The sequence below is a fragment of the Oncorhynchus mykiss genome, chromosome 3, assembly GCF_013265735.2.
Source record: "Oncorhynchus mykiss isolate Arlee chromosome 3, USDA_OmykA_1.1, whole genome shotgun sequence".
Taxonomy (NCBI): Eukaryota; Metazoa; Chordata; class Actinopteri; order Salmoniformes; family Salmonidae; genus Oncorhynchus; species Oncorhynchus mykiss.
In genome coordinates, this window is record NC_048567.1 from 33,470,511 (window position 1) to 33,483,210 (window position 12,700).

Here is a 12,700-nt window from a genome sequence, read left to right on the forward strand (position 1 = left end):
CACACATGGCTCTGCAGTAAAAGCTGTGCCAATGAGAGCTCATTGGATCAGTAGCAAGCGCCATGTCTGTGTTTAGCCTTGGTCTGAACCCGTGCTTAGAGTAAGCAACCTCAACGTAAGTTCCAGTCACATTGTACCACTACACCTGCTTCCGAGATGAATAAGTGATGAAAGCACAACGTGAGCAGCGGTATGGCTGTGTGATGATGATACTGTGTGGGGGTTGGACGTTCTCTGTCTTGTCATGCATGATAACAGCAGAGTGTGTGTGCAATGTCCCCGTCAACGTCGTGGCTAATTGACTGACGTACTGAGCCCCGGTGTAAGCGATGGATGCATTTTAGGTAGAGTAGTAGTATCCTTGACGCTGACAGGTTTCCCTGCCTACTCCTCCCCCTTCCTGCCTTTGTTTCCAGTACAACAAGAGGATGAGATTATGTCAGACCCGTGATGTTCCTCTTCTGCTCGCTCTGCTGCACGATGACGCCTCAGGTGGCGGGGCTTTATAAATAGAGCAGTGTGTAGTATGTGTACTGTGTTTGTGTATGCTTAGTGGTGGAGACACATGTCCCTATGCTTGTGCGATGAATAACCTTGCCTTAAATCAATCCTGAAAACACGCATACGTTTTAGCTCAGTGGGCTAACACTGTCTTTCTGTGCAAATTTTCACTAACACTCTTGTCACCTTGTCTGTTCCTCCTTATGTCAATATGACTAGGCTATTTCAACTAGGCAATTATACTTGATCCACGACAGGAATCTTTAGAATCCCTCCTCCTTCATGTGTTGGCTCCAGTAGTGTCACAGGGTGGTGATTCACCCTGTCTGTCTCATGCAAGTACACCACATGCAAGTAGTCCCTAATAACTCGGGCAGTGTTACTGCCGTTACCAACGGTGCTGCTGCTATGACAACATTGTCTACGTGCATGCATGACTCTGTGTGCATACTCATGTGTTGGTATTTGTATAGTGTGAGTAGCTACTGTACATCCCTTGTGGGTCTAAGCTTCATGCATGGGACTTTGTGAACAGGGGTTATTCGTGAAACACACACACACACACACACACAATATATCTCTCTCTCATCTCTCTCAGTATGAATAATGGAGAGAGGGGTACAGTGTGCTGGGGTTCCCGCAGCTCAGCATCCCAATCCGAATAGCTCAGCCCTGAGTCACGTTTCTCCTCACCTCTAATCCACCCTTTCTCTCTCTCTACGCTCTCTTCCTCCTCTCTCTCTCCATCTCCATTCACTCTCTATCTCTATGCTCTCTCTCCCTGCTCTTTCTCTTTTCTTCCTCTCCCCCGTTCTCACTCTCTCTCTCTCTAAATGTTATTTAAATGATCTCTTTCTACCTTCCTCGCTCTCCCTCTCTATTTCCCTCACTCCCTCTCTATTTCCCCCACTCCCTCTCTATTTCCCTCACTCCCTCTCTATTTCCCTCACTCCCTCTCCCATGTTGATGCATCTCTGTGAATGTATTATTGTGACTGCTCTGGCTGTTATGTGGATCCCTCTGACCATAGTGGATGTCTATGTGAGAAGAAACAGACTTCCACATAGTCTATCTCTGGACTTGTCGTGCTCTGATATGTCGCTCTGGGAACAGCGCGTGTTACTTCCTGTGCCCAGATCATCCAGAGGAAGCAGCAGGATTGGTCTAACAAGGCACGGAGATTAGCTGCAATGATTAGAACAAAGGTCAGGTAATTAACGGTGCTGGATTTATTATCCGTGTAATGATGCCTGGGGGATCCTATCTGTTTGTCATTCAACTTTATCCTATCCAACCTGCACGTTGTGGGTCTTCATTTATGCTAGTTTGGTGAATGCCTAGGCTCAGCAGCGTAACACAGATTTGAGGCACCCGGGAGACTCGGCTTTGAACCACAATCAGCCACACTGGCTTGGGTCTCTGCGAGGAGTTGAGTTGAAGTCGCCATTGGTTAGCCCCCAAAATTGCCCCAGACATTATGCGTAATTATGCGTAACCTCACTGGAGGGGACATCCACACCAATCAGCCCTTGTGTGACCTTTATTCAACTAGGCAAGTCCGTTAAGAACAAATTCTTATTTACATTGACGGCCTACCAGGGAACAGTGCCTTGTTTAGGGGCAGAACGACAGATTTGTACCTTGTCAGCTCAGGGATTCGATCCAGCAAACCTTTCGCTTACTGGCCCAACGCTGTAACCGCCAGGCTACCTGCCACCCCATAATGATGATAGCATGATGCTAAAAGGTTGAAGGAGACATCGTACTGTAACATGTCGGTGACCGAACTCTGACCTTCAGAGCATCCCGTCTATCACTACCTGCCTCCTTCTCTCTATGACTCCAAACTCATCTGCAATATCTCATGCATTAGGCATGTATATGTGTCATTTATATGAGGAATTTGACTGAAAACTACCAAGCACGACAGGAATCCATCCTATCCCACCATCGTAAATAGATTTTCTCTGAGCACATGTTGGCTGATTTGTGTTGGTGAGGGGGAGGCAGAACAGCTTGAAATTTCCCGTCCTGTCTGTCTGCTCAGATGGCACCACCGCTCTTTCTGGCTCTCTGTCTGTAGCTTTGCCCTGAGGGATGCCTTTCTCTCACAATTGTAGGGAAATCCCACTCTCGTCTCTCTTCTCCTCACTCTGTACCTGCATCAGTGTAACCCGGGTGATGAAAGGACACTATTGACCAATAGGATGCTCTGTCTGTTTGTCTGTCAGTTCAGGACCAATGTAACTATTTCCAGGAAGCAGAAGCTCTGGATTAAAGCGATAGGGCCGGTGGCAAATACACTGTGAAAAGGACAATGTATTATCATTTTGACAATGTAAAGTACTTGGAGAGTTGTAACCTATTTGTACAGTTTGTAACCTGTTTGTAAGCGTGTAACCGATCATTGTCGCTGTTCGCTCAGACCTGATCGAGGTACGAATCGACCAAGCCTTGATTATGTATGGGATTGTACATTACATGTATGGGGAAATTTCATTGAACACTATTTTTCATTTTTCACACTATTTTCACACATTATTCTCCCTCAGACCTGATTGAGGCCACCAAGGAGACCAATGTGAACATCCCACAGATGGCGGACACTTTGTTTGAGAGGGCCACCAATGCCAGCTGGGTGGTGGTGTTCAAGGCCCTGATCACTACGCATCACATGATGGTCGCTGGCAATGAGGTGAGTGAAAGCCAGCACCACCACTGCTGATCCTATGGGAGGGCCTGTAGTTAAAAGGGCTTGGATGTGATTGGCTCTTGTTTATATACTTTGGTTGTATTGGACATGCTGAGTTTTTCGTTTTTAGTTCTTCGTTTTTAGTTGGCCAACCCTCCTCCTGGAGAGCTACTGGGTATGTAGGCTTTTGCTCTTTCCCTGCTTTAGTCTAGTAATCAGCTACTCATCAGGACCCTGATTAGCTGAATCAGGCGTACCCAGTAGCTTTCCAGGGGAAGGGGTTGGCTACCTCTGCTCTGGAGGATTTGTTAGGTTAGGTTAGAAGCCCGTTTGTCTGAATACACCGAGTGCACAAAACATTAGGAAGACCTTCCTAATATTGAGTTGCAGCCCCTTTTGCCCTCAGAACAGCCTCAATTCATTGGGGGGGGGGGGGGGGGGGGGCATAGACTTTACAAGGTCTCTAAAGCAGTCCACAGGGATGCTGGCCCATGTTGACTTGCTTCTTCACAGTTATGTCAAGTTGGCTGGTGGTCGATCTCTAGTCCGAACAGCTCATTCCGTCTCATCCCACAGATGCTCAATTGGAATGAGATCTGGCGACGGGGCAGGCCAATGCAGTAAGCTGAATCCATTGTCATGTTCGTGGAACCATTCCTGGACACTCCTAGCCTCGTGGCATTGGGCATTATCCTGCTAGGAAAAAAATTATTTGAGATCTCAAACATCTCTAGTTGAAGTGGATTTAACAGGTGACATCAATAAGGGATCATAGCTTTCACCTGGATTCACCTGGTCAATCTTGGAAAGAGCAGGTGTTCAGTCAGCCGTCTAGATATTCAGTAGTTCCATCATTCTGTCTGAGAGAGAGTCAGTAGATCAGAAATCAATGGGGAAGAGGACATGTGCACTTATGTTGCCATTGGTGACACAGTGTAACTGGCTTTTTGAAGAGGTCTCTTCAATCATATGCCCCCCCACCATTATTAATCTCATCACAGTGTGTATCACAGTGTATGTGCGTGCATCTGTGTTTGTGCATGTTTGTGTGTGTGGGTTTGTATTTGACTGGCCAGTGTATTGCAGCCCCTCGGCATAAAATTCCCCAGAGCCTTATGTGTAGAGACAGATGTGTGGGGTTTAGCTCGACGTCTGGAGTATGTCTGTTGGCATGAGACTGTACACTGTCTGAAATAGGGAGGAGGAGAAGGAGTGTACTACAGTATCACAAAAATATATGTTTTACACCAGATAGGTGCAGTGAAATGTGTCGCTTTATAGGGTCTGCTGACACAGTAGTACAGCACCCCCAGAGAAAATGAGGGTTAAGTGCCTTGATCAACAGCACCTCAACAGATTTTTCACATAGTCAGCTTGGGTATTTGAAATAGGAACCTTTCGGCTGCTAATCAAATGCTCTAACCACTAGGCTACCTGCCACCCTAGACAGGGTCTCTCGTTTATTTCACCTCAATAAACTGGGCTTTGACTTTTGAATTAACAGTGTAAACGAAAACCCAGGTGTGTATGTGTGTGTGCGTGCACGTATCATGTGTATAGGTGTGAGTGTGTGCAGAGTATGATTTTCTTGCCATGTGTCCCAATTCCTCCGTAGAAGCCTATTTATCATTCTGTATTATTGTTTAGTGGGTGATACGTTCTGTATTTGAACAGAAGCATTCTCATTCTCACCCTCCCACTCAGGCACTGTTTTCTTTGATGTTGGCTTTCTGTAATCAATTAAGCTGCAGCATGATCATATCACACTTTTCACATGAATTACAGTTCCCCCTCAACACAATTATGTGTTTATGATATGAAACAGCTCCTCTGAAATAACACATCTAATCCACTTCCTTTTGCGACTCATTCGATCCTTTGAAGATTAATGATCTTTCAAAGGCTGTTATGTGTTTGTGTGTGAGTGTGTGTGTGTGTGTTTTTTGATATGTGTATGTGTTTTAATACCCGTCAAAATGTCTGGTTCTTTAGGATAACAGACAAAATGATTTGATGAGCTGGTTTGTTGTTTTAGTGTATTGATCTTATCTCCTCCTCTGCCTGGTGTGTATTATCTCTCTCTCTCCCTCTCCCTCTCCCTCTCTCTCTCTCTCTCTCTCTTTCTCTCTCTCTCTCTCCCTCTCTCTCTCCCTCTCTCTTTCTCTCTCCCTCTCCCTCTCTCTCTCTCTTTCTCTCTCCCTCCCTCTCTCTCTCTCTTTCTCTCTCCCTCTCCCTCTCTCTCTCTCTTTCTCTCTCCCTTTCCCTCTCTCTTTCTCTCTACCTCTCCCTCTCTCTCTCTCTCTCTCTCGCTCTCTCTCTCTTCCTCCCCCCCCTCTCTCTCTCTCTCTCTCTCTTCCTCAGAGGTTCCTCCAGTTCCTTGCCTCCAGGAACACCCTCTTCAACCTCAGTAACTTTCTGGACAAAACTGGCTCCCATGGTGAGTTAACTCTTGCTCCGGCAGCTCCTCCCCTCCCTGCGTTTACCAGTCCAGCTGTCACCCAGGGTGATCACTGTGAAAACGGTGTCCATGGTGATGAATATGAGCTCCCATGGCCATGCAAACTGGTTTCTCTGGTGATGGCAATGGTCCTCTGTGAGGTGTTGTTGCTATGGAGACGTGGAGGTGACATTGGCCTGTTGTCCCTCCCCCAGGCTACGACATGTCCACGTTTATTAGACGCTACAGCCGGTACCTCAACGAGAAGGCGTTCGCCTACAGGCAGATGTCCTTCGACTTTGGCAGAGTGAAGAAGGGGTATGTTGTCTCTCAATAACTCTGTATATCCTCTCCATCAGTGCTGCTTACATTTTTGCATTTCATTTCAACCTCTTCTCTTTATGGGTTTTTAAAAAACAGGATCAAGCTTTAAACAGAGCAAAACACACAGTCTAGCTGCAATATACAAGATGTGTTTTGACCCCTCACCCTCCCACCCCCTCAGAACAAAAATATAAATGCAAGATGTAAAGTGTTGGTCCCATGTTTCATGAGGTGAAATAAAATATCCCAGACATTTTACATACACACAAGAAGCTTATTTCTCGCAAATTTTGTTCACAAATTTGTTGACATCCCTGTGGTGATATACCAGGTGTGGTATATCAAGATTAAACAGGATGATCCTTACACAGGTGCACCTTGTGCTGGGGACACTAAAAGGCCACTCTGAATTGTGCAGTTTTGTCACACAACACAATGCCACAGATGTCTCAAGTTTTGAGGGAGTGTGCAATTGGCATGCTGACTGCAGGAATGCCCAACAGAGCTGAATGTTAATTTCTCTACCATAAGCTGCCTCCAACGTCGTTTTATAGAATTTGGCAGTACGTCCAACCGGCCTCACAACCGCAGACCACGTGTAACCAGTCCAGCCAAGGACCTCCACATCCGGCTTCTTCACCTGTGGGATCATCTGAGAGCAGCCACCCAGACAGCTGATGAAACTGAGGAGTAGTTATGTCTGTAATAAAGCCCTTTTGTTGGGGAAAACTCATTCTGATTGGCTGGGCCTGGCTCCCCAGTGGGTGGGCCTTGCTCCCAAGTGCCCTCCCATGCCCACCCATGGCTGCACCCCTGCCCAGTCATGTGAAATTACATAGATTAGGGCCTAATGAATTTATTTCAATTGAGTGATTTCCTTATATGAACTGTAACTCAGTAAAATCAAAATTGTTGCATGTTGCGTTTATATTTTCGTTCAGTATAAAAACAGAGAAATAGATTTATATTCTACCTCTCATAGAGACAACACTTGGCAGAATCACAGCCACCTGACCTGTATGTCAGTCTCAGGGGTCAGTAGGTGGGAGTGATTCGTCTTAAAGCCAGGGTTGCATCAAAGACAGTACAGTAAGAAGATTGGCTAAAACTGCTTCTCCAATACAAATTACTGATCACATTTGTAGGCGATATCATGGCAACGTTGGCTAGCATGCTCTAACGGTTATCTCGTGACGAACTGCGCATGTGCAGGCCGTCAAATCAAAGGCATTCCTTTGGTATAAAGTTGTTGTTTTAAAAAAAAATGAAAACGTGTCAGTTTGTCACTTTCACGAGGTTGGAGTAATAACATGTTGGCTCGAATCCAGGTTATGTCTTTAGTTTTCCCGAAAATGTTCAATTAAGGAAGAACTTTTCACTTTTCTCATTGACTTCTCAAACCCCAAACATTAGTCTGGTCTGTTTGGTCTGTTTCACAAGCCTTCCAGGAAGTATCGCAATGTTGTGCCTCTGGGTTTAGAAACTCTGTGATTGCACTGTGGGTGAGGGCAGAGTGAGTGGGCTGTCCATGCTTGTGCCTGTACAGAAACAGACAGATGAATATAGACTACAAAGTCTGAATACAGACAGTGAGCTATTACTTAGACTCCTGTCCAGACTGTTGAGTTTTGCTGGCAGACACAAGGTCCCACAGCACAGTCTGTGCCAGCCATGCGGCAGACAGACAGAACAGCCAGGTGTGCAGATAGAGCTCCAAGTGTCTCATATCAGGTGTCATTTTCTAAAGTAGCTAGGAAGCTGGAACCATCTAAAGCCGTTGCTGTATTAGTGTTGCATCGCAAGGCCTTGACAGATCTCTAGTAGTAATATAATTGTAAATGCCACTTAGCAGAAGCCTTCATGCAATGCCACTAACAATAAGTCTTTAGTATGTGCATGTGATCCATGCAAGAATTGAATATTACATGCCATTTATCCAAAGCAACTGATTGTCATGCGTCCATATGGGTGTTCCTGGGAATCAAACCCATAATCCCGGCGTTACACACACCATGCTCTACCAACTGAGCCATACAGGACCACAGCACACTCCCTTTGTGTCGCTAGCGCCACAGGATCCCACCTCTCTACAGTACTTCCCTATAGATTCGCTGTCCCAGTGGTCTAAATGTGATTTATCCCAATGTAGAGAGTATTAAGTTGTTTCCTCTCATCTCATATCGCTGGAAAAATAAATATTGTTTTGCGCCACAATGTTTTTAATGGATCGTAAACTCATGTATTCGTCAATAGACCTTCATTAGGGTTTAACTCATCATCCTGTATCAGGAAAGATTTTTGTATTGATCCGCTAATGGGAAATTTGACTACGCCAGATCATACAAACAAGTACCAATTGCTCCTCTGTCCGCCTGTCTGTCTGTCCGCCTGTCCGCCTGTATCAGAGCTGAGGGGGTGATGAGGACGATGCCTGTAGAGAAGCTGTTGAAAGGAATGCCCACTCTGCAGAGCCAAATCGATGCCCTGCTGGAGTTTGATGTGAGTATTATGATGATGGTGAGAAGGATATTTGTATCCGTTAGGAAGTGCATTTTTGTTTTGGCCTTAGCACTAGACACCTGATACAATTCATCAAAGCTTGGTGATGAGTTCATCATTTGAATCAGCTGTGCAGTGCTACTGCAGGGCAAAAACAAACATGTGCACCTCTTTGGGTCCCCAGGACTAGGATACAAAATACACTGCCTTAGGAAATTCTCTCTGTCATATAGCATGCCATATAGCATGCCAGTATACCCACAGTACCAGTCAAAAGTTTGGACACACCGACTCGTTCAAGGGTTTTTCTGTATTTTTTTTACTATTTTCTACATTGTAGAATAATAGTGAAGGCATCAGAACTCTGGAATAACACATAGGGAGTCATGTAGAAACCAAAAAAGTATTAAACAACTCAAAATATATTTTATATTTGAGATTCATCAAAGGAGCTACCCTTTGCCTTGATGACAGCTTTGCACACTCTTGGCATTCTCTCAAGTCATGAGGTAGTCACTTGGAATGCATTTCAATTAACAGGTGTGCCTTGTTAAAAGTACATTTGTGCAATTTCTTTCCTTCTTAATGCGTTTGAGCCAATCAGTTGTGTTGTGACAAGGTAGGGGGGTATACAGATGATCGCCCTATTTGGTAAAACATCAAGTCCATGTTATGGCAAGAACAGCTCGAATAAGCAAAGAGAAACAACAGTCCATCATTACTTTAAGACGTGAAGGTCAGTCAATCTGGAAAATGACAAGAACTTTGAAAGTTTCTTCAAGTGCAGTCGCAAAAACCATCAAGCGCTATGATGTAACTGGCTCTAATGAGGACCGCCACAGGAAAGGATGGCCCAGAGTTACCTCTGCTGCAGAGGATAAGTTCAGTAGAGTTACCAGCCTCAGAAGAGTGTCTAGTTTGAGAAACAGTTGAGGACTTGTGAGGCATCTGTTTCTCAAACTAGACACTCTAATGTACTTGTCCTCTTGCTCAGTTGTGCACTGGGGCCTCCCACTCCTCTTTCTATTCTGGTTAGAGACAGTTTGCTCTGTTCTGTGAAGGGAGTAGAACACAGCGTTGTACGAGATCTTCAGTTTGTTGGCAATTTCACGATTGGAAAAGTCTTAATTTCTCAGAACAAGAATTGACTGATGAGTTTCAAATGAAAGATCTTTGTTTCTGGCCATTTTGAGCCTGTAATTGAACCCACAAATGCTGATTCTCCAGATACTCAGCTAGTCTAAAGATGGCCAGTTTTATTGCTTCTTGCATTAGCACAACAGTTTTCAGCTGTGTTAACATAATTGCAAAAGGGTTTTCTAATGATCAATTACCCTTTTAAAATGATCAACTGGATTAGCTAACACAAAGTGCAATTGGAACACAGGAGTGATGGTTGCTGATAATGGGACTCTGTACGCCTATGTAGATATTCCATAAAAAATTTGCCCTTTCCATCTACAATAGTCATTTACAACATTAACAATGTCTACACTGTATTTCGGATTAATTTGATGTTATTTTAATGGACAAAAAATGTGCTTTTCTTTAAAAAACAAGGACATTTCTAAGTGACCCCAAACTTTTGAACGGTAGTTTATGTTTTAGCAATTATATTTACTTTTGATACTTAAGTATATTTAAAACCAAATACTTTGACACTTTTACTCAAGTATTTTTTACTGGGTGACTTTCACTTTTACTTGAGTCATTTTCTATTAAGGTATCTTCACTTTTACTCAAGTATGACCATTGGGTACTTTTTCCACCATTGCCAAGCAGTTTACCTACAAACATATTACCTCTCAACTCAAATCTCCCATCCTCAGTGTGATCTAATCTCACCTTGTTTAATCTATAGGTCCATCCCAATGAACTGACCAATGGGGTGATCAACGCGTGCTTCCTCCTGATGTTCAAAGACCTGATCAAGTTATATGCCTGCTACAACGACGGGATCATTAATCTATTAGGCAAGGCTTGGCCGTTTTCTTCTACTTCCTGGGACAATAATCATGTCTTTTTATATTTGAATAAATATTACAGGCTTAATTGGATTCAAGACATGGAAATAGATGTGGTCCTGTTCATTTTATGTAATAGTAACGTCTCTATGTAACAATAAACATGTTCATTCCCCCTTTTTCCTCACAGAGAAATTTTTCCAGATGAAGAGGGGACAGTGCAAAGACGGGCTGGAGATCTACAAGAGATTCTTGACCCGGATGACCAGAGTCTCTGAGGTCTTCAAAATCGCTGAGGTAAAAGACAAACCTGACAATACACTTTACTGTTGAAAAGTTCAATCCACAGCCTGTATGACAAACATGGTAAATGGAGGCTCAGCTGAAATGTAAACATCTTCTTTTACAGACCATCGGAATTGACAAAAATGATATCCCCGAGCTCACCCAGGTAAGTCCTGTTGGACCTTTTAAGCCTAATTTCCTACACTTTCTTCTAACCTCCTAACATTGTATTCACATTGTATTTACATTGTACCAGCATTGCATCACAGTCATGAACAGAGTTGACAGGTCATTGTCTACCTGACCAATGACGAGCTATTCATAGAGTGGGGGCGTATCCCATTGATCCATTCTGTCATCCATGCAGCCAATGAGCTGTGCTTCCCCTGTGATTGACAGCCACTCTGCCCCCTCTCTTCTTACTTGCGAGGTGCTGCTTGATCTTCCAGGCTGAGAGTGTGAGTCGTGTGTAGTACATACAGCTCGCCTTTGGGTCATGGCTAGAAGAGGTACAGACTTTGTCAAATTGACGGGTGGGTGAATGAACAATGTGAATGTGTAGCAACCCAAAGATTGCACATTGGAATCTCGTCATGGACAACTTTCGAATTTTAGCTAATTAGCAACTTTTCAACTACTTACCACGTTTGAGCTACTTTGCAACTACATAGCATGTTAGCTAACCCTTCCCTTTAACATAACTCTTAACCCCTAACCTCTAGCATAACTAACATTAGTAACCTAGCTAAAGTTAGCGTTACGAATTGGAGTTCGTAACATATTCGTTTTGCAAAATTGTAACATTTCATACAAATTGTAATTCGTAACATATCATACGAAATGGATGGTGGACATCCACAAATTAATACATACCATATGAAACCGTGACATATCATACTTAAAGTGAGTGTCCCGGATTTACCTTTACTGTGTTACGTCTTCCCTGGAGTCCAGGTTGATGTGATTGAAGGAACAGATTGGAGAAGTCGCAGTCCTTGCAGAGCTATTCCGCTGATAGCTAAGATCTGAGCTAACATTGGTTTTATCTCAACAGTTGTATCTTAGTGGGCTAGAATGTTACTATGAAGTTTCCATAATGTCAAAATCACCTGAGATGGTATTTGAAATCCCATGGGCAGTATACGTCCCTCAATTAAGTATGTAGTAGCTCACTGTGTGTGTAACGAGTGTGCTGAGAGTCAGGAAGCAAGTTCAGGGAGTTAGTGTTTTAATAAATAAACGCAACTAAATACAAAACAAGAAACACAAACAACGCACAGCCATGACACTGGAACAGAAACGACAACGAACCCAACGGAGTGACATATATAAGGAAGGTAATCAGGGAAGTGATGGAGTCTAGGTGAGTCTGATGACACGCGTAACAATGGTGACAGGTGTGCGCCATAACAAGCAGCCTGGTGACCTAGAGGCCGGAGAGGGACCACACGTGACGGTGTGTCCCAACTACTCCCTAAAGCCTTCCCTTTGGCCCGTTAGAGCTTCAATTTTTGCAGATCTGAAGCTCAACCCCGACACTGCTTTTACCTTTTCCTACGCACTGGAGACCCTTCCGATCTCCAAACATCAAAATGGTTTAGTCCAAGGCCAAAGGGCCTCACTCTCACTCATTCACGTTATGAAGGCTCTATAGACATGGCTGGGTTATTTCCATTGCAAATGCTGTCAGTGTGGATGACTTTACACTGAGAGCATGATGCACTGATGACCGTGTGGGCTGCTTTAATATCACAGCCTTGGGCCGATGCAGATCTGCAGGGGGTTTGACCACACTAACATGCGTGATTGTTTGGACTACTCGCCAACCGGGAGGGTGGTGAGATGTGAAATGGGGGGTTGACGGCTTACTGTTATGTCAGCTGGTTAAAGCATGGTAATGATACGTTGATTCATGACTGTGGGTTTGGGGGAGTTGTGGAGCATGGATTAGGGTTGAAAGCCCTGTGTGTTTGGATTTTAATGGAGTCCATTGGCTAA

The 12,700-nt window shown here is 44.2% G+C and overlaps 1 protein-coding gene across 7 annotated transcripts in view; it reads left to right on the plus strand.

Annotated features, from left to right (window-relative positions):
* Nucleotides 1-12,700, plus strand: part of snap91a (synaptosome associated protein 91a) — a 56,865-nt gene that overhangs the window by 20,070 nt on the left and 24,095 nt on the right. For 5 of the 7 annotated variants that reach the window (XM_036973908.1, XM_036973907.1, XM_021596324.2 and 2 more), the window contains 7 exons: nt 3,054-3,196; nt 5,555-5,630; nt 5,846-5,948; nt 8,360-8,453; nt 10,315-10,426; nt 10,608-10,714; nt 10,827-10,868. In XM_036973908.1, coding sequence (XP_036829803.1) covers nt 3,054-3,196; nt 5,555-5,630; nt 5,846-5,948; nt 8,360-8,453; nt 10,315-10,426; nt 10,608-10,714; nt 10,827-10,868 — 677 coding nt within the window. Of the gene's footprint in view, nt 1-1,339; nt 1,712-3,053; nt 3,197-5,554; nt 5,631-5,845; nt 5,949-8,359; nt 8,454-10,314; nt 10,427-10,607; nt 10,715-10,826; nt 10,869-12,700 lie in introns of those variants that run through there. The other 2 variants (XM_036973911.1, XM_036973912.1) reach the window with 2 other exon arrangements.